At 42.6% G+C, this 24,439-nt stretch overlaps 1 protein-coding gene and 1 pseudogene across 1 annotated transcript; both read left to right on the top strand.

Moving 5' to 3' along the window:
- LOC141504170 (butyrophilin-like protein 2) lies at window positions 1–23,450 on the top strand. The gene is made up of 5 exons (XM_074208985.1): window positions 1–1,129; window positions 4,971–5,315; window positions 14,344–14,697; window positions 18,543–18,656; window positions 20,802–23,450. The coding sequence occupies exons 1-5, from the start codon at window positions 1,006–1,008 to the stop codon at window positions 20,978–20,980; spliced, it is 1,116 nt and encodes a 371-aa protein (XP_074065086.1). The 5' UTR covers window positions 1–1,005; the 3' UTR covers window positions 20,981–23,450.
- LOC141504171 (vacuolar protein sorting-associated protein 37A pseudogene) lies at window positions 12,478–13,489 on the top strand (annotated as a pseudogene).
- Window positions 23,451–24,439: the final 989 nt, after the last annotated feature.

The following is a 24,439-nucleotide window of genomic DNA, read 5'->3' as shown; positions in this document are numbered from 1 at the left end:
AAGGTCTTTCAACATTCTGGGTTTTTTTTTTAATTTGATCTAAGATGCCATAGGGAACCACTTTATGAATAAGAAGTTTACATGGTCACACCTGAATTATAGGAAGATCATTTTGAGAGCTGAATGGAGGAGGACTGGAGAGCAGAGAAAGTGAGGTAGGGACATCAACTGGGTAATAAAGTTCTGCATGAGGGTAATGGAAGTATTAGAAGAGAGGAGATCAGTGTGAGGAATGTTCTAAAGACAGAATGGGCAGGACTTGGCAATTAAATGTATATGAGGAGGCAGGGAAAGAGAATAAGAAGTGGAGAATGACACCAATGTTGGAGCTTGGTGTTTTCCTTGAAAGAAACAGAAAATTTAGGAAATTGGGAAGTTCAGGGGGGAAGATGCTGAGTTTAATTTTGGTTATGTTGCATTTAATATCTCTGGACATTCATTTCAGAGTGTCCAATAGGCACTATAAAAGTCAGGAGAGAGGTTAGGACTAGATCAGTGAAGTTGTGAGACCTCTGTTTGAAAAGAGAAAGTCATTACATTCATGTGAACTTTTGAGTTCATTAAGTGAAATACAGAGACAGAAGAGAATTACAGAGTGGAGAAGAAGAAATACTGAGACAGAAGAGAAATACAAAGTGAAATACAGAGACAGACAATGAACAAGTAGTGAATGTAATAGGTCTTCAGGGAGTGGGTGTCCATTGAGTTAGGCATTGAACTATCTGAATAAGTAGAAAGGAGTAGGGAGGACATTTGAAGATTAGGAAAAATAGTGTGAGCTGAGGTATGGAGATTGAAACAAATATGGACCAACCTGATCTGAGATCTGTATGAGGAGGGGATGTGCAATGGGATTATGTCCCAACCACAGGTTCTGGCCCCTTTAATGTGTAGTAGCCTCAACATTGAGACATCATTCTTGAATTCATGGCTAAGGGATCAGTACTTAATTATGCTGCTTTTCATTGCCAAAAGTCTTGACTTTTTCTTGGTAACTCCCAGGTTATGCTCCTGTCAGCCATGATCTGGACCATCAAGCTGAATTACTGGTCATCTTCCTACAACAGCCCTACTCCACCCTTATACCTCATATTCCTTATCCTTGGATATCCTGGTTTTCATAGCTCAAGTAAGTTGACTTTAGTCTCTGCCATTATGGTCTCTATATATCTACCCTCTGATATTTTAATTCCATTAAACCACCAGCTCAAGAAACATTTATTCAGCCCCTGTTGCCCTTTGTTTATAACACCATTGGTGGTACAAGGTTTAGATAAGGCCTGGTCTCTGATCTCATGGTTGCTATCCCCTACAAAGCATCTCTACCTGTATCTGCTATATTTGATTGTAGAGTTGGAAAGGATCACCCTCGTCCGCCCTTTATGTTACAGGGCCCTAAAGGGAGGGAGAAGTGTTTGAGTAAAAGAATTCCTCATGTGAAAAAGGGTAAAAACATCACTTGTTCAAAATTCATAGCAGCCCTATTTGTGGTGGCAAATAATTGGAAATCAAGTAAATGTCCTTCAAGTGGGGAATGGCTTAGCAAACTGTAGTATATGTCATGGAATACTATTGTTCTATTAGAAACCAGTAGGGGGGAATTCAGGGAAGCCTGGAGGGATTTGCATGAATTGATGCTGAGTGAGACGAGCAGAACCAGAAAAACACTATACACCCTAACAGCAACATGGGGATGATGTTCAACCTTGATGGACTTGCTCATTCCATCAGTGCAACAATCAGTGACACTTTTGGGCTGTCTGCAATGGAGAATACCATCTGTATCCAGAGAAAGAACTGTGGAGTTTGAACAAAGACCAAGGACTATTACCTTTAATTTAGAAAAAAAAAACCTGATATCATTGTCTGATCTTGCTGTCTTATACTTTGTTTTTTCCTTAAGGATATGATTTCTCTCTCATCACATTCAATTTGGATCAATGTATACCATGGAAACAATGTAAAGACTGACAAATTGCCTTTTTTGGGGTGTGGGGGAGGGAAGTAAGATCAGGGGGAAAATTATAAAAATCAAAATCTTTATAAAAAAAAGAATTCCTCATGACAAGGATTCAACTTTCTCAGAATAATGTAGGAGATTCAATCATTGCTTAGTTCAACTCTTGAAGAGAAGTGGAAACATTAGATATTCTCATACAAAATATAAAGAATATATATGAGAGAAATATGGAAAGCCTTTGAAATATCCCCTCAAAAGTTGGGCACTTTGGGTAGTTAGGAGGGCACAGTGGATAGAATATGGAGCCTGGAGTTAGGAGTACCTGAGTTCAAATCCAGCTTCAGACACTTAATAATTACCTAGCTGTGTGGCCTTGGGCAAGCCATTTAACCCCATTGCCTTGCAAAAAACCTAAAAAAAAGTTGGACACTTTAAATTTTTCTCTGCACTACTAACAGGTTATATTAAATAGTCACAATAGAGGAAAACCAGGGAATATTTTGCAACCTGGAATATGATCATAAAGAATCCATGATTTTGGGGGATAACAAATAAATTTACATGACCACTCAAATGTGTGTATATATATACATATATATGTAATATATATCAGCTATTTTATGTATATCTGTGAGAGATATTTGGATGCTGCCTGCTTCCCTGAGCTTTGTTTCTTGCTCTCTAGCTTGAATCATTTACATGTCAATCAAGAAACACCTTGAGAGTTAGTGATACTTTGAGCCTCAGAATCCTCCACACACATCCTGTGGACATTTGAGGGAACTCCTCAAAATCAGTTTTAAAGATATAAGATCTAAACTAATGGAAATTCCAAGGAACTTTGTAACTCCCAAGTGACAGGGATCTTGAACCACCATATATAGTCAGTCAATCAGCAAGTCATCAGGATGTTACAAATTAAGATTGACTCTTTTTGAAAGGTCTTGGTCCAGAGTCTTCTGGGGATGCTTAGTTTCAGGTAACTATCTGATTAGGGGATAGAAAATTCCTCATGACTTATGTGAAATGGTTGATTACAAGTCTATGTTGTTAAAGCAATTTTTGGACCTTCTTTCCTGTTCCTAACTTCCACAAATCACAACAAATCTAAGTTTGTTTGGAGGTTGGGACACAAAGATGTAATCTTACTGCCAAGATTCTCTTTGATTGGCACTGAAATAAACCAAGAGACAAGAATGGTTAATAGAAGCAATGGTTCATGTCTCTGCCTCAATAAAGCAAATATTCCAGCAATAAAGGTCCTGATGATTTCTGTGCTGGAGAGATCTCCCTGGTCTCCCAAATTGACAGTGCAAAGATTTGGAGTCACAGAACATTAGAGCTGGGATGGTCTTCACACACCATCTGATCCCATTCCCAGGAACATTTTACAAGACAACTGAGGCTTGGACTGGTAGGGATTTGCTCAACATGACACAGGAGGAAACAGAACTGGAATCTAAATGCTCCGATATCCAGTGGAGAACTTACCAGGATTCTTCTTCACTGAGGCTTATAGGACTTCTCTGACTTCTATCCCGTCCAGAGGGAAGAAGAGGCACCAAGTGGAGTCTGAAAGGCTTCTCTCTTGGCAGGCTCCTTCAGGGGTTCATCAAAGCACTTTCCAGATTCTCCCTCTTCCCCAACAAGGGACCCATGCATGTTGGTGATAAAGATGATCCCTGGGCCTGAAGGAAAGTCACTGCTGGGGAGGGAAGAGCAAGAAGAAAAGGTCTGGAGCCAAACCTCAGGCCAGGTCAGGTCAGGAGCCAGAGCTTCTCATGGAAATGCTCTAGACCAGGCCCTGAGGAAGACAGGCACCTGGATGGAGGTTTCAGCCACAGAGATCTGCCAAGGTTCCAGGAGGCCCAGGAGCAGCAGTATCAGTGAGATGAGGGTCTGAGGCACTCTGTCTTTTCATCCCAACACTGACCACTCCCCACTCCTCCTTTCCCCCTTCCCTCTGATGAGCAGATGTCTGAGGGTGCTGGTGTCCACCCTAGGACCTGCCCTCTTGACATGTGAGTATGTGTGAGTATGTGTAAGTATGTGTGAGGCTGTGAGAACAACTGTCCTCCACAGTTGCAAGGATTCCATCACAAACCCACCCAAGAAAATAGGAAAGTTAGAATGTGTCATTGAGGACAAAGAGGCAAAAACTGTCTAACTTATTGTAGACTCTGTACCAAAAAACTGCAGGGAAATTCTTCATGGTAACACATACAACCAAAGTGAATAAAAAGATTAAAAATAAAATTTTAGAACTGAAAATGATTGAGTTTCATTACTCTTATTTTACTGCAGAAACAAAGGACCAAAAAGGTACAGTGACTTGTCCAAGGTCACATCAAGAGCAGAGCTAAGATTTGATTTCAAATCTCTTCTTTCTAGGTTCTTTCCCCCTGGATTTCATCACCATTGCAGTAACTGGAAATGTCTCCACATTTCCAATCATCCAATCATCCATCCACATCTCCACATTTCCAATCATCCAATCATCCATCTAATTCCCCCACTGAACTCCACTTTTCTGTCACATGGAAGTCTCTTCAGCTCTCTGACCCAGTCTCCTAAAACATTCAATTTCATGCCCACAGAATGAGGACAAGCCCAGTCCCAGCCCAGAAACCTGGTCTTACTCTGCTTTAGTGAGTGAGTGATCTCTGAGCAGCCTCAGTGGAGGAGCAGAGGCCAGTGCCCTCCATGGGGCCACTGACAGGAACTGTTATCTTCCCACCTCCAATCCCCATAATCTCAGACCCCAATCTGCTACCCTGGCTCCTCAAATATACAGGGTAGTAAAGGGGCATAATGTCTTGTCTCCATGTCACAGATAAGTCATAGTGTGAAAAGTGATTTCACTGAGGGAGCTAAAAGCAGAGCAGCCCCTGAGCAGGAACACTGCAGAGCCCCTGGGACTCTTTCATGCTCTGGATCCCACTCCCACTCCCACTCCCTCCCCCCAGTGTTCTCTAATTCTCTTTTGTTTTGTACCTGCTTCTCCACACAGGAGCATTCATAGTATCTGGCCCTTTGAACCAGCCCATCATGGCCCTGGTGGGGGAAGACATCCTGCTCTCCTGTCAGCTTAACCCTAAAATGGACACTCGGGAAATGGTTGTGAAGTGGATCAGTGGCCCCCTGGTTGTGCTTCTGTACCGCAGGGGGCAGGAGATGGAGGACGTCCAGGCCCCTCAATTCCAAGGGAGGACAAAGATGCTGAGACACGAAATGACAGAGGGGAAGGTGACTGTGATCATCCACCAGGTCCAGCTCTCTGACTCTGGCCAGTACACATGTTATTTCCAGGCAGGAGCCTTTCACAATGAAACCAGCTTTGACCTTCAAGTAACAGGTAGGTCCTACCTGGGTTATGGATTCTCTCTAGAGCTAGGAGGGATCTTTAGACATTGGCATGGTATAGATTTTTTTGTAAAGTACACAGTATCACAACTACCCAGTTAGTGTTTTGTATCAGAGACAGCCCTGGTCCCCAGTGACTCAAGGCCAGGTCTGCTATCTTTCAATCTCTCAGGTTTCTATGGTACCTTTAATAGAATCTAGCTCCTGTCATTGACTCAAGTCCCACAAATGATGTTCACCTAATTTTAAAAGATCTTCTCTAGCTTTATTACATGTAGTCACTTAACAGTCAGATTGGTTTTTATACAGTAATAAATAATTTCATAGTATCTTAAGGGCAATATAAATCAACACTTTTCTTGATCCCTATGGACATTGTTCTCCCTATACAGGTCATCTCAGGCTCTGGAAAGCTGGAAAGTGAAGGGAACTCAAGGGTCATTTGCTGAGTCCAATTCTTATATTGTATAGTCTCTCCTGGTTTCATTTTCATTTTTGCTTTTGTTTCTTCTTTGCTTGACCAAATAGATGGGGGCTATCCCTAAATTCTTGTGGAAATACAGTCCACATTAGTTGATGTGGAGGCAATCTCTGAGGAGCTGTCCACCCAAAGATATTTTGGGAATCCTTATGAGGAGGATTACAAAAGAGTGCATCTTTAAGATCCAGGGTGGAAAACCATTGAGTATTCCCTGGTATCTGAGTGAAAAATTGTATAGGGATTTGGAACAATGGGGTATATTGGAATTACTGCTTCATTTATAACTCTCAAATCTTATATTAATCGAAATTCTCCATTAGACTCCTTAATTCCAAATAATGGAATAAGAGAAATGACAGGGTTCTAGAAGGCCATATTGCATATATTTGACAATCAGAGGCTGTAATTCCTCTCTTACCTCAGGTTTAAGGGGATATTGAAGTCTTTGAGGGAAAGTGTTAGGGTCCTTAAGGCAGATTCAAACTGGATTGGCATGAGTTGCCCTTCCAGGTTCACTTATATTCCAGACCTCAGGATCTACCTCTTTCCAAACTTCTGATAGAATATGAGATGTTCTGTTTAAGTAGGGGACAAAATAGAATAGGAGGCTTAACAAGAGAGAATTGAATTCCTAGTTTTACCATCAGATCCCTTTCCAATAACTGACAGGACCAATAACCTCTTCCATGGCAGCAATGGCAGGAACTGTGAACCTCTTTAGGATATGTCTAGAGGGAGACTCCCAGTAGCCATGGTCCATGCCCTTACATTGTAAAGAGATCATATTCCCAGGTGATCTATCACCAGCTTGACCCAAGTTACCTGTCAGGGTAGCCAAGATCTGGGCAGTTTGCTGTTGATTGGCAGCTACTAACAATTTTACCTTTTCTTTGGCATGAAAAGACCTTTCTTCTGCCAGGGCAGAAGACTGAATGATTGAACACAGAAAACACCATCTCCAGCAATTGGGACATAGGTGTCCAGGGACCCAAATCTAACTTCTTAAATTTCCTTATGTATGTCTGATGCAAACTGATAAAATTCATGCCTAAGATGACACTTTGCTCAAAAGAAGTGGGATCTAAATTAGTATATTTCTTCATTGCTTCTACAAGTCTATTATGGAAAAGGGCTAGGTTGTCCTTAGAACCCTGAGTTATCTCCTTCAATCTGTCATAGTTTACTGACTTCTTAATTCCTTTTTTAAAACCTTCTATCAAGCAAGATATCATATGGTCTCACTTTTCTCTATCCTTATTGGTCTGGAAATCCCATCCAGGATCAACTACTGAAATTGCTATGGCCCCAGGGGCAAACCTATCTGGTTCTCTTTCCCTCTTCTCAGCTATAGAGTCTGCCTCCCTTGGAATTAGGTTCTAAATCCTCTGTTTCTCTTCATCTGAGCAACAATTGGAAAGGATAATATTTATGTCTCCCCACGATAGTTCATACTCAAGAAATCTTTCTGAACTCAGTAAATTTAGAGTATCTTCCAAATAAAGGCCTAATTTCCCTTTTTTCTGGCTCAAATTCATCATTGAAAGGGGAAAAGTGACCTGAGTTTTCCTTCCCTAAGCTTCTGGAATGTCTCTCAAAGGGTACAGTTGAATAGGAACCTCTCTATGATTTGATGTAGAGAAATTAGGACTGTCTGAGTTATTTAGCGAAGGAAGGTCAAAAGGAGTAGCTGGAGGCTCAGGGGGAGCAAAGGAAGTCAAAGAAGGAGAGATGGTGTGAGGGATGGGGAGAGCCAGAGGAACAGGAGAAGGCCAAGCAAGGGGAAGGATTGCCAGTGTTGGAGAGAGAGAGATTGGTGGGTAGACCAAGGATATGGTGATTGTGATTGCTGGGAGACTAAGGCACCAGAGGTATGGGATGAGGTGATTACTGGGGTGGTAAAAGGTAAACAGTTCCTCTCCTGGTTTGAGAAGGGATCAATTCAAAATTTAAACCTTTTAGATCCTGCTTATGGCTTGGAGTCAGCTTGGATTCATGCCTGGAAGCAATCTTCCTTTTAACTGGGATTTCTTAGCCAGAACTAGGCAAATTTTTACCTTTCTTTGTCTGAGAGGGAGCATCTGGAGGGGGAGTTCCCAAGCCTTCAGCTAAAGTTTCTCAGGCTGAGAAGCTGACACTTGATTTCAATACTATGGCGTTTAAGGGACCTGGTTCTGGATTTGAAGAACTAGGGGTTGGGGGATGGGTCGAGGATTTCAAGCAAGAAGAAATGCTCTGGGGTTCTAGCAGATCTGGAGTTTGGGGAGCTGCTGGACTTTGGGGTGCTGTTGAAGGAGAGACCCTATATAAAATTGGGTCCTCAAATATATCCATCTGTACCATGTCCTTGACTAGAGGGAATTTTGTCACTGATACCTTTCCTTTTTTGACAAGTTCTTGGCGGTTTGCTAATGCCATGTTGAACATAGCTAGCTTCTATAATTCTCCCTATCTTTCTAAAAAACTTATCTAATTCTATGACTTCATGTTTAAGAGTACCATGAATTGGCCATTTTCTATCTCCTTTTAGATCATAACCAGGTCAATTCTGCATACAGAACTTAATAAGATATATCTTTTTTAAAACCTGCAAGTCTAATTCCTTCCAATGAGAGAGCACCTGACCTGGAGGAGGGAAGTCTTTGGTACCAAATAAGTTTTTCCCATGATTCAATTCTAATGGTTATTCCCTAGACTTCTAGATAAACAAATAACACACTAATTGGGCCTACAGCCAAAAATCCTTCTATATGTACAAGACATAACCACACTATAGTGGTCGCAAAAACCTATGAACACAACAATTCCCTGACCAGAATGCCAACCCTTGAGCCAACATGTATCCCGAGTCCAGATGTATGCTTCTGTTGGCCCCCAAAATACACTTAACTCAACCTTTTCCTGCATTAAGGGGGTGTGCTTCTCATAGAAAACTTGGGCAAGTTCCCAGGTCAAGGCTAAGATGTCTGTTTGTTAGTCACCAAAAACATTGCCATGAGTTCAGTATTCTCCTGTGAAGAATCACTCCTCAACCCAGGAATGCTGGTATAAAAAGAAAACAGATTTATTAAAAAGAAGTGATAGACAAGTTAGCATAGATACTGTGGTGGTTTGCTACTTACTAGAAAAAGGATTTTAATGCTAATGGCTTAAAAAATCTTGTGTGATGTAGAATTGGAATGTCACTTATAGAAAAAAGGTCTCTTCTAAAGATGCTCTATGGAACTTTCAGAAGTTGTGTAAATAAAGTACTATATTATCTACTATCACTTGTTATTCAGTACTGAGTAGTTTACTTTTATAGGATGTTCTACTTACACAGCTGAATCATGTACAAATTTCTTTTTTTAAAATTTTCAGTCCAAATATGGCAAATGAGTATTTCTCCTCTTCTAAGGATTACTATGTATTTAGGAGCAAAATATGAAATAGTTGCGTTTTCACTAGAATGAGGATCACAATGATAATGATCACAACTAATCTATGACTCAGATCAATGGTTCTACTTTCTTGTCTCAAGACTCCTTTATACTTAAAAATTGAGGACCTTCAAATTTCTAGTTTAGAAATTTAAATATATTATGAAAATAAAAAAAGTGATAGAGAAATTAAGAAGAGATTTTTTTAAAAAGTCATGTGGAGGGGCAGCTAGGTGGGGCAGTGGATAGAGCACTAGCCTTGGAGTTAGGAGTACCTGAGTTCAAATCTGATCTCAGACACTTAATAATTACCTAGCTGTGTGGCCTTGGGCAAACCACAACTCCATTTGCCTTGCAAAACAAAAAGTCAGGTGGATTGCTAATTAATCTTGGCAGGCCAGCTGCCAAGTTAAGCCAAAGTCCATAAAACCAGAGCAAGAGTGAGAGGAAACATTTCCTGAACTATCCTTAAATTCCCCCTTAGGGTCCATGGGAAGAGGTGGTGACTTGAGAGTTGCCCAATTCCCACATTGTAGAGTTTGCCTTTGGGGGGGGTGGGGTCCCAGATTCTGGTCTGTATAGTCTTGGATGTTGTTTTAGTGCCTGCCTACCAATGAGAATGTAGTCAAGGTCAATATGAAGGTCAAGACAGAGTGTTTTAACAGAGTGATAGAGGAAGAGTGAAGATTTTCAAAATTGTTTTTCCAATTAATATCAATATTCCCTATGCCCATGGTTCCCTGAATCAAGAGGATGGAGAAAAAAGCCATTGGGTCTGTCCACTAAGTGACTCTTTCTGATTCTGGAGATAGCTGTGTCAGTGAAATGAGGAGATCAGAAGCCAGATTGTAAGGGGTTAATATGAAAGGGTGAGGAGAGGAGGGGAAGCACCTATTGTAGGAGAACTTTGGAGGAGTAGAGCTACAAAGTGAAGGAGAGATATGTAGAGCTTGCTGCTAATTTAAGGAATTTAAGATAAGGAAACTGAGACAGACAGACAAGAAAGGTCCTGTCCAGAGTTTCCTAGCTAGGAAGTTTCTGAGATCAGTTTCAAACACAGGATTTGCTGACTCTAGGAGTCAAAGCTCTCTCCACTAGGCCACCTGGCAGCCTCATGAGCAGAGGCAGGTTTGCTAAGAGCTGGTGTCTCTAGGAGCCTTTGAGCTTCCAGTGTGGCCAGAGTCCAGAGCACTAGGAAAGGAGTCAAGGGCCATGGATGGGAAGGATAGGATGGCACCATGTTGTAGAAGCTTTGGATGCCAGGAGAAGGAGTCTGAGCTTCACATAGAAGGAAGAAAAAAATCTCTAAAACCTGGGGAAGAGAGGAGTGATGTGGTCACTTCTGGAAAGAAATAACAGGAACCTGGAGTCCAGTCCAAGAGGGAAGGTGAATGGTGGATGAGAGGTAGAGTTAGGGAGACAGGTCAGACAGTCAATCAACAAACATTCATTAAGGACTCAGGGCAGAAAGGTGATAGAGCAGACACTTGGACTAGGAGCTGAACATTCAGGAATTCAAATTCTGTGGAATTTACTAGCTGAATGATACTATGCAAGTCATTCAAACTCTCTCAGTCTTGGTTTCCTCATCAGGAATATAAGAATAATCATAATAAACATGTTTGTAGTACTTAAAAGTTTACAAAGCACTTCACAACAATTCCTACTTTTTATCTTCCACCCTGGGAGGTGGGGACTTTTTCCTCATCTACTTTTATCAATAAGCCTATTGAGGCAGGCAGAGGTTAAGGGACTTGTCCCAGTTCTGAGGCTAGATTAGAACTGTACTCTGTTTATCCCTCCCCACTCCAGCACCTCCCTCCCTCCCGCACCTCCCTCCCTCCCAGGGGAAACCAATGAGAAAACCTCTGGAAAGTGTTACACAAATCTTGAAGCCTGGATAAATAGCAACTGCAATGACTATTATTACTGACCTCCTCTTCATCATCTTTTTGTTATTACTAGGGTTGTTGTGAGGAATTAGTGAGACAATAATGATAAAACTCTTGGTCCAGGTCTGCCAGAGAGTAAATTCTAAGGGAGCATGAGCAGTTCTTCTATTAGCATGTGACTGGCATCATGGTCAGCATTGGGGAGACCAAGAACAGCCATAACTTGGGCACTACCCTGCAGGAGCTTACACAGGAATGGGAGAAACAACCTGCAAATAGTTACTCGAGACAAAGAAAAGGCCAAAGGAGGCATCTTGAGGAGAGCCAACAGCAGATTCAAGGTGAGGAGAATCAGGACTGTCTCCTATAGGAGGAAGAAAGGAGTTGAGTCTGGAATGAAGCCAAGGAAGTTAAGAAAGCAAAGGGGAGGAAGAATTCTGGGCAAGAGGCACAGCCAGAACAAAGATACAGAAAGAGGAGAGATAGAGTAATGTTATATGGGAAAAGAGTCAGGCCAGTGTAATTGAACCATAGAATATATGAAATATCTTGAAGCAATAAGCCTGGCATAGGAGGTTAGGACCATGTTTGGAATGTGTGGAAAGAAGGAGGCATTTGTATTGGATCATAGAAGTACCAGGGATAATCCCTGTCACCAAGGAGTTAACATTCCAATAGGAGTGAAAACGGGAAGAGAGGAGTGATGGCCAGGGGAGGAAGCTGTGGTTGGGGATTTAGGGAGTGCACCGGGAGGGCCATCCATTGACATTTTTTCTCCAAAGGCAATGGTTAGTGTTGATTCAATCACAGTGCTCAGGGAAAGACCGGGGGACTGTTTGTGGATAAGGATGGGTCGAGATGATGGACCCATTGCATCAATGACTAAGAAGAATCTAAAAGAGGGGAGGAAAGGACTTGCCTGCATTTACATGGAGGATGATGACAGAGTCAGGTCCAGAACTCAAGTCTCTCAACTCTCAGTCTCTGTCCTTACCATTCAAGAATGTTTTGCCACAGTTTAGATACCTCTGGGAGGGATTGACATATTAAGTCGTCTTCTGTCAAAACCTTGGCAAGAATGAGTGGGCCTACAGGCCTCCTGTGAGCCAGCAAGGGAGCCCCATGGCCTGACATATCCCGGCAGCTGCCCGCCCGAGCTCACAAGGCCTCCGCCCAGGCATGAGCTGGCTCTTCCCACTGAGCAAGCCGGTGGCCAGAGGCAGAGGCTCTCACTAGCCTGCAGCAGCAGAAGCAGGGGCTCATCTAATCCCTGAAATACAGAAATGTGTGGAGTACAGATTTCCATTCACACAACCTTACAATCAACATCTTCCTTCCTCCTCAGTTTCCTTAGGGAAAACCAGTGATCAGTGTTTATGCTCCAATATGACATCATTTAATGGACAAACATGGAGTGTACGTTACCTGTCCATTAGCAAATAACTTTACCATGCACTCAGACCTTGTAAAAATCATTGAGTCTCTTGGATGAGTTCTGGAAGAATCCTCCAGTTTTGGCTCCCGGTTCAGCATTTCCTTACCTGTACAGTGGCCCGGGGGAATGCCTCCTTATTCTGCTCAGGGTTTTCCATTCCTTTCCCTCCCAACCTCCACAGGAAGCCAACAGACCCGTGACTTCCGTCCCAGTTGCTGACAAGGTTTCTCCAGCCTCTAGTTATTCCACCCCCAAGCCTGCTGCTCCCTCCTATGGTTTGCTTTCCAGTCTGCCACTGCCCATCCCTACCATCAAGGCCCCGACTCTGACAGGCCAAAACGAGGGTGGGCACAAGATGCCTGATATCCTTGAGGCATTTCCAGTACTCTCCGAGCTCAGCCTGTCGCAAGTAACAGACATGAATGAACAAGAAGAAGCCTTCCTCCAGCAGTTCTCCACTCTGCCCCAGCGGAAGCAGGTCATCAGTGACAAGGACAACTTGGTCAAGAGCTTCGAAGAGCTGGCCCAAAGAAATCTCCTCTTAGAGTCCAGCCTGGAAGCCAGGAGGCAGACAGTCCTCCACAAGTATGAACTGCTCACTCAGATGAAATCGGGCTTTGAAAAGAAGATGCAGAGGCAGCATGAACTTAGCAGAGCTGCAGCGGGAGCACCTTCCAGGCCAGGCTGAAGGTGGCTGCCCATGAGGCCGATGAGGAGTCGGACACCCTGGCAGAGGATATCCTTGAGGGGAAAATGGAAATTGATGACTTTCTCAGCAGCTTCATGGAAGAGAGAATTATTTGCCATTGTCGAGGAACCAAAGAAGAGAAGCTGCAGCAGGCCATAGCCACACACACCCAGTTCCACACTCCCCCTCTAGATTTTCCTGAATACATGAACTGTCAAGAGAAAAATGAACAGTCCCAATTAAGCACATTTTAAATAGATGTGATTTGCAAACAGGCATTTCATTCTAATGATTGTATTGTGTAGTAGATTAACTGTATACATTGCATAGAGACAGGCCTGATTCTATATAAATTAGGATGCCTTCTGTTATCTTTATTTGAGAAATCCTTCTGCACTCTTTGCACTAAAAATATCCTTTGTATTTATAAATTTCTGCTGCTAATCCCTGATTATTAGAAATTAAATACCTATGCATGTAATTTTGGATAAATTCAAGTATTTTATAAATTCATATTCTTTTAAATTAAAAAAAAAAAAGAGTGAATCAGCCCCTTCTCAGTGCTAGCGGGGGGGGGGGGGGGGGGGGGATCCAGACTAGGACACCAGACAGACCTATCCATCTATCCAGGTGACTAGAGCCCCTGACTCCCCAGGGAACTAAACTCCTTCTCCACATCAAGGATTCTTCTGGTTCTCTTATCTGTCACCTAATTCAATTGCATGGCCAATAATCATAGAAGGGTTAAGCAAACACCAACCCAGGATTCTGGGCTCCCTCTACAATTATAGGTTATCTCTGGGTAGTGCCTGAGCAGAGGCCAATGCAGAGCCTCCCTGAAGAGCCTCATGGAGGGTAGCTGTGCCTTCCTGTCACCATCTCTGACCCTCTCTCATCTAAAGAGCTTCCCCCTCTTTCTGACCATACAAAGGAGTCAGGAGAGAGAATGTCTGGTCCACTAGGGGATCACAGAAAGGAAAGTTATTTATCCAGCAGAGCAGCAGCTGATCCTGAAGACAGAGCTTCATTTGCTGGGCCCCTAAGCACACAAGCAAATTCTCCGAATCCTTGGTCTATATTGTCCCCTGATCTTCTGTTCTGTCCCTAGAATGCCAGAAAGAAGCATTTTCAGTGACTGGTCCTGCACAGCCCATTCAGGCCAAGGAGGGGGAAGATGTCACCCTCTCCTGTGAACTCTCTCCCAAGATGGATGCTCAGAACTTTACTGTGAAATGGTTCAGAAATCAGACCCTCGTGCACAGGTTCCCCAGTGGGGAGAAGCTGGAGGAATCCCAGGGGTCTGAGTTCCAGGGAAGAATGGAGCTGCTGACACATGATATGGCTGAGGGGAAGATGACCTTGAGGATCCAGCAGGTCCAGGTCTCTGACTCTGGTTCATACACTTGCTATGTCCGGTCACCTGAGAATTATAATGAAGCCCATGCTGAACTCCAAGTAACAGGTAGGTCCTCTAGGGTTTATGGGTTGGTTCTGAATCTCAGACTGTTACAGCTCGAAGTGATTTTAAAGACTCAAATCCTCTCATTTAACAAATGAGGAAAATGGAGCAGAAAGAGAGAGGGACTTTGCACAAGATCATTCATTTTGGAGATGTCTGCACTGGGAATCAGACTCAACTCTTTGCACTCCATATTTGAACATACTCTCCTCCTTTACATGTCCCTTAGATCATGCCTGTGTGAAATCACTGACTTTGAGAGAGGGACAAACTCCTCTGGGAAGTGAACCTTGACTCATGGTTTCAATTCTCTTCCCTCCCTTTTATCCTTCAGATCTGATAGTTCTGCTAATAGAGGATGGAGGACTCCCCTCTGTCTTGGAGCACAAAGACTGGAATGATTCTATTCTCTTTTTCAAAGATGGCAGGCCTCACCTGACCTTCAAAAATCACCTACTGAGAAGGTTAGAAAGCATCTGAGGTCTTCTTGACTCTCATCTGCATAGCTTCCATCCCCAAAGGCCAGTGTTTATCTGTCCTTCCTGAGCCCAGCCCTGTGATAGGTGGGGCTGTAGTGAAGAGAAGGGAAGAAGAGCTGACTTCATCCCTTGATGGAATTGGAGAGATAGAATGCTTAACTTGCTATAAAAATAGTCTATAGCAGAGTGGATGGGGACTGGACCTGGAGTTAGGAAGAACTGAGTCCAGATGCTGCCTCTTACTCTTATTCTTTGTGTGACTGTGGGCAAATCACTGGAACTCTCTGTACCAGCTACATTTCCAAAAAACTTTAGAACTGTTCCCACACAGATAAAGTGAAAGGCTATTAATCTATTGATGCACATACTTTAATTTCAGTTAGCATAAATTTAATATTTTTAGTTCATACTGATTGAATTCATAATTATGTAAAATATGGTTATTGTTCCAATGCAATGGAAATATGCAGTGGGATTTCAAATAATGCAGCCATTTTAGGAAATGTCTTCATCAAACTAATGTGGACTTCCCTCTATTCTGAAGTGGTAGATGATTTGGAACATAATTTAACAACTTTTATTTCAATACAATTTGGTTCAATCTATAGTTATTTATATATTCAGTTCAAACCATATGATTTAATTCTATCAAGAAACTACTGATTATAGGTTTCTATACTTTGATAGGAGAGATGGAAAATTTAGATCTGAAAAATCCCTCCTGCCCTCAAGTTGCCCATTTAGGATGAGAAAGCAAGAGACATAGCTGGAATATATTGTAATACATGAGAAGAGTGCAAAATGAAATGAGATGAGAAGACTGATGGGAAAAGTAATAGTTACACAAGAGTCAGAAAGTTTCCTGGAGTTGGTGGTGAATAAATTGGATTTTTGAGGAAAGAGACAGACATTGCTAACACAGGGAACTGCATGAGCAAAGGCATGGCAGCAGGAGGAGCAAGGACATTGTTAGAGCACAAGGTCTGGTCCAGTCTCATCTAAGCACAGAGCACATGGAGGAAGAAGAGATGATGCTTGGGGAGGTTTAGCTCAGGATGAAGACCAAGTTTGGCAGGATGAGCTACACAGAAAAGAGCCTCAAAAATTCTGGAGGGCAGGAATGGCCTGAGGATTGTGTGCAGGACAAGTGACCCTGGCAGCTGATGGATAGGTGGAGGGAGGGAGTGGAAATGGGTAGTCTTATGTAGATGCTAATGGTACACTCTAATCAGAAGGTAAAGAGGATTTTTGCCAGCTTAGTGAGGATGGAGAGAAGGGAAAATCTGGGAGAATTGTTCTGGAGGGCAGGACAAATAAGAACTAGCAGTGATTTTGATGTTCAGTGTGAGAGATAGAGTGGGCATCCAGAGAGTCTTCAGACATAGCAGAATGGAAGATTCATGGTGTCTTTGATTTCTAAATGATGAAATCAGAAGGAGGGACAGGCTGAAAAAGGACAAATATAAATTATGTGCTTGATATGGAGAGTCTGAGGTGGAATAGAGATGTTCTGAGAGAAGGTGCAGATGGGAGTTTTGAGCTCCGAATCAAGGTCTGGGCTGGAGATGGAGGTCTTGAAGTCATGTGGTTTGAGGTAGTAACGAAAGTTATGGGGTATTAAAAATTTTAAGAGCACAACTGTGGAGAGACAGAAGGGTCAAAGATAGAACCTTGATCAACATCCATTTTAACTTAAGAACCCAAGAAAAGAGACAGAGAAGGAACCTTTGTAGAAAGAGTGGCAGAAGAGTATCTTATCTCTACATCAAGGGAAGAGAGTAAGAGAAAATAGCTGAGAAGAGGTTGGGGGGCCAATAATATTGAATACTCCCGAGGTCAAGGACAGTGAGAACTCAGAGGAAATCCATAGAATCCAGGTCAGTAATGGTTTTGGAGAGAATATCTCAATAGAAAGGTGTGGGCTATAAAACCAGTCTAAAAGGTCATAGAAGAGAAAACATGGTATAGCATACCAGGTAAATTTTACTACTGTTTTAACCATGAAGGGATAGTTACTGGAGAATAATTGGTTGATTGATTATTGTCCATTATTGAAGAAGCTCAAAATGACATCCTTATTCTTTTTGTTTGTTTTGGTTTGCAAGGCAATGTGGTTAAGTGACTTGCCCAAGATCACCTTAACTAGGCAAAATATCTGAGGTCTGATTTTTTTTTAGGTTTTTGCAAGGCAAATGGGGTTAAGTAGTTTTCCCAAGGTCACACAACTAGGCAATTATTAAGTGTCTGAGGCCAGATTTGAACTCAGGTACTCCTGAGTCCAGGGCCAGTGCGCTATCCACTGTGCCACCTAGTTGCCCCTAGACAATCCTATGTTAAAGAAAAATTATAGTGTATCTGACTGTGACTGTGCAGACCAATACAAACTCAGAATGATCTACCACAGTTTGAGCATTAATAGTCCATGTGAACACCTGGGGTGGATTCCCTAAAACTCAAGTATCTCATATTTCCTTTTGAGCTGCTTCAATTCTACCTTGCTCACAGAGTGTAGCATCCTCTCTGATTAGGGCATAGCATATTGTCCTATTCCAATGTCTCCCATGCTGCATAAACAATTCTCAAGTTCTTAAAAAAGACTTTCAGGGTGTCCAGGTATCACTTTTTTTGACCCCCTTGTGAGTACTTGCCCTGTGTAAGTTCTCCCTAAAATAGCTCTTTTGGAAATGTACTTCTGACATTCTAGCAATATGACCACCCACTGTAGTTACACTCTCTTGTAGTAATGTTTGAATGTTTGGCAGTTTAGCTTGAGAAAGGACCTCAGTGTCTTGTATCTTCTTTTGCCAGGTGATCTTCAGAATCTTCCTAAGGCAATTTAAATGGAAGCAATTCAGCTTTCTGACAGGGCTAGACTGTCCAGGTTTCACAGTATACAACTATGAGGTCAGCACAATGACTCTGTAGACCTTCAGTTTGGTAGTCAGTCTAATACTTCTTCTCTTCCACACTTTCTTTCTGAGACTCCCCAAATACTGGGAGTCAGAGGGCCTAGGCTTCAGTTCTGGCTCTGAGACTTATAGGCTGCAGGATGGAGGCCTCCATGTCTCTCTCCTGTTTTCCTCTCTGAAAACTGAGTCAGCTGGGCTAGATACTCTCTAAGCTCTTTTCTAGTTCTTTCTTTCTATTCTCTGAAGCACTGCAGAAGTTTGGTTTTAGGGGATGTATAGAGGCTGGTAGAGGGGGAAGAAGATAGAATCACTTGTGTAGAGGCCACAGTGCTTGTCCAGCATTTCCTGAATCCTGTGGCCCTATATACTCCCACCCCTACTCTGGATTACTGGGATCAAGATCCAGGGTTTCCCCCTTCTCTGATTTGCATAGTAATAAAATTTAATGGTCTATTTTCAGAGAATCTCTTCACATCTGAGAAGATACATATTATAATTCCTGTAATTCTGGTGATCTTCATGGTTGCCTTCACAATAGTCTTCCTTAGAAGAAGAAAACAACTGAGAACCAGAGGTAAGAGAAGGGTCCTGCCCTTAGACCTTTAGTCCTTCCACTACTCACTGCACCCTATGATTATCACTGTAAGAGGGATCTGAGGATCCCTGGATTTGCTGAATGGGGGTACCTCCTTTGAATCTAAACATATGGTCTGGCTCTGGCTGAGGGTCTGGGCTTTACTACAATGACAGAGATACTCAAGTCTGCATGGTCCCTATGCTAAGTGGGTTGTGTAAAAGATTCTTATCCACTGAGATTCAAGAGGATTATCTCTTGCGGAGAAACCTCTTAGCCATGTTCTCCCCTCAGCCTAATGTTCCACATACTCCCATTCAGGACCTGGTTTTTAGGTTTCTTTCTAGCTCTAGGTAGAGGGATAGGAATTGCTGAGACTGCCCTTTTGCCAAGCAACTTGTTCCCAGAGCTGGTCCCTTCAATATTTGATTGTGCACTTGGTCCCAGATACCCTCCCCAGTCCAGGCCTGGATGTTTTGGTCTTGGCCTCTCTAAGCTCTTAGTCACTAAGACACAGTCCCTCTCCAGGTCTGCCCTCCTATAGGCTGGCTCAATGAATTTGGTCATTTTGAGTTGAATAAACAACATTAATTAATTATTTCTAGATGTGGTTTAGACTTTCCCTCATCTAGGTCTCCCTTGTGAGAGAAATGATTTCTTTCTTTCTCATATTAACAACTAATTTTAAATTGAGATTGAGATTCTTTTCCTTATTCAGGAAAAAAAAAACTTCCTGTAGGTATTTCTTTATGGATGACATTCCTGAAGATGTTCCAAAAATTTATCCTACTGTACCTGGGGGGAATAGTTACCTCACCCACCTAGAAAAGCCTTACAAAGAGAATCTAATTTATGTGAATTCAAGTCCATCAGGTTCTCAGAGAAGTTGAAAGTTGTGAGGTAGATCTTTTGTATAGATTTCCAAGGAATGTACTGGGAATGTACTACATGAATCCCTCTTTCGCCATGAGTGATAGAATTAATGTCATATCCCCTCATCAGAATAGACCCACTTCTCATTATAATATTGTTAAACAATCAGTGTTGATTGTTACCTCTTGGAAAGCATTTCAAAGGGTCAAGAGGCCTCCAGAATGGGTCTTTGGTTTACCAGAGAAAAACAAGTGGCACTCTTTTATTTGCTAGGCTCAATTAATTAAACGATTAACCAGAAACTAAGTCTCAAAGACTTCTTATATATCACATTTGACTACTCACTGAAGTAGCCTGATCCCAGATGCCTGCTTCTTTCTCCAGCCTCCTAACAAGCCTGTCCCTGTCACTGCCTCCCTGTCTCCAGGTCCTCTATCCTGGATGAGGCAGCCTCCTCCCATGCTGCTGCCCCTGGTAATCTGAGGCCTGAGACTGAAGGGGGATACCTGAGCCTTCTCCCAAGAGTCATCTCCTGAAAGCAGCAGGTACCCCTCAGTGTCACCTGTTGTCAAGTGCTGTATCCCTTCAGTTGTTGAGCATTTTACCCCTCCTCCTCTGACAGGAAGATTTGTATTTGTCCATTTGAATTTGGTCTTTCCAATTTAGTTCATATTTGTTTTGCTTTGTTTTAATTTTTGCAAGGCAATGGGGTTAAATGACTTGCTCAAGGTCACACAGCTGGGTATTTATTAAATGTCTGAGGCTGGATTTGAACTCAGATCCTCCTGACTCCAGGACTGGTGCTCTATCCACTGTGCCACCTTGCTGCCCCTTTATGTTTTAAAAAAAACATTTTATTTCTATTTTAAATGTGTTTCCTTAACATCTTTGTAGTTTGTATCATTTGTTTTTATCTCCTCTATAATTTGGGTATTATGGAACTCTTTGATTCTTGTTTTCTCACATCCTGATGTGATGACTCTGGACCTACTTCTCATTGCTTCCTAAGTCTAGAGGTTGGAGAGAAGGTACAAACAAGCATTGCTATTGAAAGTTCTTCCAGAATTTCCTAGGCTGATAAAATTCTAACCAATTCCCTTGTCCTTTAATAAAATCAGTTATATTTATTTTAAAAATGCTCCATTATTGTAAAAAAATATACATTATTTTAAGTGTTTTTATTTCTTCTTTTTTCATTTAAAAAGGTATTTCATTTTCCTTGTCAAAATATTGCTAACCCTGATAAAACAATTGATTTTGTTTCATTGGCAGCGGAGATATTTCAAAGTGGCCAATTTCAGGAGCAGAACAGAGAAGCAACAACGACCCACCTGACTCTCCTGAAGACTTCCAGCTTTTCCCAAAGACTGTCAGCCAGGGTACCTCTCTCTCCTTTAGTGGTACAGGCAGGAACATGTGGTGAGGGAGTGACAGGTGAGGCAGAACTGTGAGTCTCAACTCTGATTGGGAAGAGTTGAGTATGGCATATACTTGCAGCAGGTATGGCTCAATCCTTCCCAATTAGAGATGAGACTCAGCTCTGTCTCACCTGCCTCCCCCTCACTGCACATCCTGGATACAGGAAGAGGAAGGTGAGGCAGCACAACTATAGAGCAACACCCATAAAAATCCCCTTCTTTTGGGCTCCCTTCTGTTGCCACTGGGATTTTTGGGGTCACTAATTGAAGATAGAATTTGAGGGTCACTGAAAAGACAAAATAATTGGAGCTCTCTGGGTTGTTAAAATTGGTCAGGATTGGGAGGTAGAGCCAAGATGGTGGCATGAGAGAAGTCTTTCCTAGGAGCTCTCTTTCAAAAATATTCCAAAAACTTCAAAATTATGGCTCAAGGGACAGAACCCACAGAAAGATCCAGTGAGGCAATACTCCAGCCCAAGATAACCTGGAAAATCGTGGGAAAGCTCTGTTCCATGGGGTGGAGGAGGCACCATAGCCAGGATTATCGTGTCAGAGTGAAGGAGCTACAGTGTTCCTGGAACAGCCTTCTGGGCACCTGGATGCCTGAGTGCCTGGGTGTCTGGGTCATGGGGCCTCCAGTAGGCGCAGTTTTCTGACCTGATAATCCATGGAACAACTTGGAAGATCAGCAGGGATACCTCTGCCAGAGTGAGTGGGTGCCAGCATGGCCCTCTCAGTGCAGCTGTGGCCATCAACAACATAGCTGTGGTCCTCAGGGCGACCCAGATCCCAGGAAACAAGAGCAGGTGCACAGAGCAGCCCAGTAGCTGCTCCCAGAGTGCTCAGCCTACAGAACTTAGTAAGGGGGGTGGGGGAGAATGTCAGAGTTTCTTCCTTTGTCCTGGGAGAGGACTCTTGGGCTTTGTCCCTATCCAGACCCTGGTTGCAGTCTGCCCACCCCCCCATTGCCATCCACAGACCAGAGCACAGGCAGGAGAGCAGTCAGAGCCTTACATAAGACCTTGAATGAATTGGGGTGCTTGTGGGGGTGACCTAATAATACTCAAAAACTTGAGAAGCATCCAAACCAGGCACAGACTGGGGAAATGAGCAAACAGGAAAAAAAAACCGAACCTGACCACAGACAATGACTTTGGTCCCATGGAGAACCAAAACACACACTCAGAAGATGAGAAAGTTCCAGCTTTTGCATCTAAATCCTCCAAGAAATAAAGAAGTTGGTCTCAAGCTATGTCAGAGCTCAAAAATGATTTTGAAAATCAATTAAAGGAGGTAGAGGAAAAAATGGGAAGAGAAATGAGGGAGATGCAGGAAAAACATGAAAACCAAGGTTGCAGCCTAGTCAAGGAGATCCAAAAAAATGCTGAACAAAATAGCATACTAAAAACTAGTTTAGGTCAAATGAAAAATCAGTTCAAAAAGTTAATGAGGAGAAAAATACCTTAAAAAGGAGAATTGGCCAGATGGAAAAGGAGATAAGAAAACTCTCTGAAGAAAGCAAATCCTTCAAATGTGGAATGAAGCTAAAGGAAGCTGATGACTTTGTGAGTGAGTGGAATATTCCCCCCAAAAAACATTTCAGAGTCAATATTCTTAGTGAAGTCCTCTCAAGGGTTAAGAAATACTAAAGAAAGAACAAACTATTATTCTTAAACTATTTCTAGAAGAAAGCCCCTTGTATTCCAAACAGGTGGCTCATGCTCCTAACTTTTGATAAGACTATTTTTACTGACTACTACAAGAATAGTAGACTTTTTCCCACCTTGCTTTCTTATGAGCATTGAAGCTCACAAGATTCCTCTTGTTTGATGATAAATAGACTTGATGCAGGAAAAAGATGAAGAGAATTGTGAATGTAGAAATTGGGTGGGGTTGACTCCCACCTACTCTTTTTTAATTGTTTTTTTACTAAAGATATTATTTGAGTTTTACAATTTCCCCCCATCTTACCCCCCCCCCCCCCACGGAAAGGGAAAGCAATCTGTCAGTCTTTACTTTGTTTCCATGTTGTACCTTGATCCAACGTGAGTGTGATGACCCACCTACTCTTGAGATGTAAATTGACTAGAAGTAGAGAATTATGATTTTAACAGAAACATTTGTAATATTGGGTGAAGACCCCCCCATTCTTGATGTACCATTAATTCATTGCTTAATGTAAAATTTGTATTCTGATCTCCTTAGGCTTTACCTAATTCCTGGTCTAGTAAGAGAAAGGGAGTTCACCTTTTTGCCCTCTATGTAAGAGGCAAGACAAAAATCTGAGCACTGTCTTCTCTATCAACCTGTGGCCCAGCCAAAGCTGTGTTCTCTCTCTCTCTCTCTCTCTCTCTCTCTCTCTCTCTCTCTCTCTCTCTCTCTCTCTCTCTCTCTCTCTCTCTCTCTTCCTGTGTCTTGTAACCTTTTAAATAAATTTTCGTTTTAATGTAAAGACCAGGACTGCCTTCTGTGGGGAGTGGGGGGGGAAGCAAGTTTGGGGCAAAGGTTGTATAATTCAAAATAAATAAATAAATAAGAATGAAAAAAAAATACATTTTTTTTTTATTTCCACCCTTGCTTTCCCGAGCCTGAATAATGAATCCTCATGGGTGGAACCCAAGCCAAGTGGCCAGCATATATAGACTGTTTCTAGACCAGTTACATTACTTCCATAAAATGGTTATAATCTGGCTGTTATTCTCGCCATCTGGATGGTCAGGTTATTTTATGAAAACCTTTCATTCTTTTCTTTGTTGCTGAGGTAGATTTTCATAAGTAAAATGTAAGTCTGGAGACTAACCAATGAGTCGGCGCTAGGCCATATCATCTTGCCTGGTTTGAATCTGGGGGCAGCTCCTTGATCTTCACTACCTTTGTGGGACTGGAAGGTACTCTTTTCTCCAGAAAAGCCAAAATAAACTTTTTTTTTTTTGCTCAGGGGAGTCAATTTTTTTTAAGTGGATTTTTATCCCATACGTCCTCAATTTTTAAAAGCTGTCTTCAATTTTATGTATCATGTAGAACATGATACATGTAGAACATGAGTTTTAAGAGGGCGGGGGCAGGGGGCTGAGGGATGGTGGATGATAGCAGGCTGGAGGGGCTCCGGCCGTCCTCCCTGGGGCAGCTCCTTCCCCGGGTCCCAGCCACCCAGCGGGGTCCCCGGGGCTCCCCGAGGCTGCCCAGGTAAGGGAGCCTGAAGGAACTGGGCCAGGAGGACGGAAGCGGCAAGTTCAAAGGGAGCAATCCTGCGGCCCCAACCCTCGGCACAGCAGTCCAGCCCGGCTCCGCACGGACTCAGTCCTCGTCCATCTGAGCCAGGGGGCCGCGCAGCCGTAGAAGCTCCGCCTCCCGGGCCCTTGGACTTCTGTGTTTGAGAGTAGCTGAGCCCAGCTGCTTGTGGAAGCGAACCAGGACTCGGGGGGGGGGGGGGGGCGGCTGTGACAATAGCGAACTGGATAATCATATATATAGTAATAAATAGTAGATAAT

The sequence above is a fragment of the Macrotis lagotis genome, unplaced genomic scaffold (genome assembly GCF_037893015.1).
Source record: "Macrotis lagotis isolate mMagLag1 unplaced genomic scaffold, bilby.v1.9.chrom.fasta BILBYCTG561, whole genome shotgun sequence".
Lineage (NCBI taxonomy): Eukaryota > Metazoa > Chordata > Mammalia > Peramelemorphia > Peramelidae > Macrotis > Macrotis lagotis.
This window is presented reverse-complemented; position numbering and strand designations above follow the sequence as displayed.